At 62.1% G+C, this 1,849-nt stretch overlaps 1 protein-coding gene across 1 annotated transcript in view; it reads left to right on the top strand.

Moving 5' to 3' along the window:
- The window catches only part of ATG2A (autophagy related 2A), a 26,632-nt gene that overhangs the window by 16,690 nt on the left and 8,093 nt on the right, over window positions 1-1,849 (top strand). The window contains exons 27-29 of the mRNA XM_021708392.1: window positions 30-156; window positions 240-454; window positions 1,791-1,841. Of these exons, the coding sequence (XP_021564067.1) occupies window positions 30-156; window positions 240-454; window positions 1,791-1,841 (393 nt within the window). The remainder of the gene's footprint in view (window positions 1-29; window positions 157-239; window positions 455-1,790; window positions 1,842-1,849) is intronic.

Raw genomic sequence — 1,849 nt, 5'->3', positions numbered from 1 at the left:
ACTCACGGCCCCACCCCTGCCCGGCCCAGCTCTCCGAGAGCCCTGCCTCCCTGTCCTCGTGCCCCCCGGTGGAGACGGCCCTCATCAACCAGCGGGACCTGGCCGACGCCCTGCTGGACACGGAGCGCAGCCTGCGGGAGCTGGCCCAGCCCTCAGGTGGCGTGGGGGCGCCTTGGGGACTGCAGACACAGCCAAGCCCCCGTCGTGGGCATCTCCAAACTGGCCCCTCTCTCCAACAGGTGGCCCCCTCCCTCAGGCCTCGCCCGTCTCCGTCTACCTGTTCCCAGGTGAGCGGAGTGGGGCCCAGCCCCCTCCGCCCCCCGCCGGGGACCCCCCTGGCAGCTTAGGGTCCCGCACAGAGGCCAAGGACGACGAAAAGGAAGAGGAAGGGGATGGGGACACTCTGGACAGCGACGAGTTCTGCATCCTTGACGCTCCTGGCCTGGGCATCCCGGTGCGTGGGGGGAGGGGTGGCCCAGTTAGCTGCCCGTCAAGCCGCTGTTTGGGGTGGGGCCAGGATGCTCAGTGGTGGTTGCTTGGCCTTTCCAGAGTGACCGAGATGGGAGAAGCGGGCAGGAGGCAGTCGCCATCACCTGGGGGGCCAGTGCTGGTCCTCCCTGGCGGGGCAGCCCTGACTCTGGGCTTTGACTGAGTGGGTGGATTTTCAGAGCAAGAGGAGGCCTGGCACCCCGGGCAGGGGACGGGGACATTCAAGGGATGGAAGAAAAGGAGAGGGTGGTTATCAAGAGGGGGAGAAGAGGCCGAGCACGGTGGCTCATGCCTGTAATCCCAGTACTTTGGGAGGCCGAGGTGAGAGGATCGCCTGAGCCCAGGTGTTCAAGACCAGCCTGGGCAACTTGGTAAGACCTCATCTCTACAATAAATCACAAAACTAGCCGGGCAGGGTGGTGCTTACCTGCAGTTCCAGCTACTTGGAAGACTGAGGTGGAAGGATCACCTGAGCCCAGCAGGTTGAGACTGTGGTGACCCTGAGCGTGCCCCTGCACTCCAGCCTGGGCAACAGAGTGAGACTCCAACTCAGAAAAAAAAACAAAGGCCAGGCGCCGTGGCTCAGCCTGTAATCCCAGCACTTTAGGAGGCTGAGGCGAGAGGATTGCCTGAACCCAGGGGTTCGAGACCAGCCTGGGCAACTTGGTTAGACCTCGTTTCTACAATAAATCACAAAAACTAGCCGGGCATGGTGGCATGCATCTGTAGTTCCAGCTACTTGGAAGGCTGAGGCAGAAGGATTGCCGGAATCCAGCAGGTTGAGGCAGTGGTGGCCGTGAGAGTGCCCCTGCAGTCCAGCCTGGGTTACAGAGTGAGACTCTGACTCAAAAAGAGGGAGAGAAGAACCATTTGGCTGTAAGGGCCCGTGGGAATATCCAAACTCACCAAGGTCAGAGAGAGGGGTCTAGGAGGAGCAGAACAGGGATCTTTTTTTTTCTTGAATTGGAGTCTCACTCTGCCGCCCAGGCTGGCGTGCAGTGGCCGCTCCCGGCCACCCCAGCATTGACCTGTGGGGCTCCAGCCATCCTTCCGCCTCAGGTTTCCGAGTAGCCGAAACTACAGGTGCGCACTACCATGCCCGGCTAAGGAGCAAGGGTCTTGCAGGCTCCACTTGGACAGACCACTCAGACACAGGCTCTGGGGACGGTCGTCTGAAAGGGTCATCTTTTGACAGGATGGAGGAGGGGGAGATGTGAGGACAAGGGACAAAGAGGTGCTGGGGGGTCTGGCCTGGGGAGCATGCGGGGGCCCCACGTCTTCCCTCGGTCTCTTCCCGGCAGCCCCGAGATGGGGAGCCCGTGGTGACGCAGCTGCATCCAGGCCCCATCGTCGTGCGGGA

The sequence above is a fragment of the Carlito syrichta genome, unplaced genomic scaffold (genome assembly GCF_000164805.1).
Source record: "Carlito syrichta isolate Samal-C Ts95f unplaced genomic scaffold, Tarsius_syrichta-2.0.1 Scaffold136096, whole genome shotgun sequence".
Classification (NCBI taxonomy): Eukaryota; Metazoa; Chordata; class Mammalia; order Primates; family Tarsiidae; genus Carlito; species Carlito syrichta.
The sequence above is the reverse complement of the archived record's forward strand: the minus strand, read 5'-3'. Positions and strand labels throughout refer to the sequence as shown.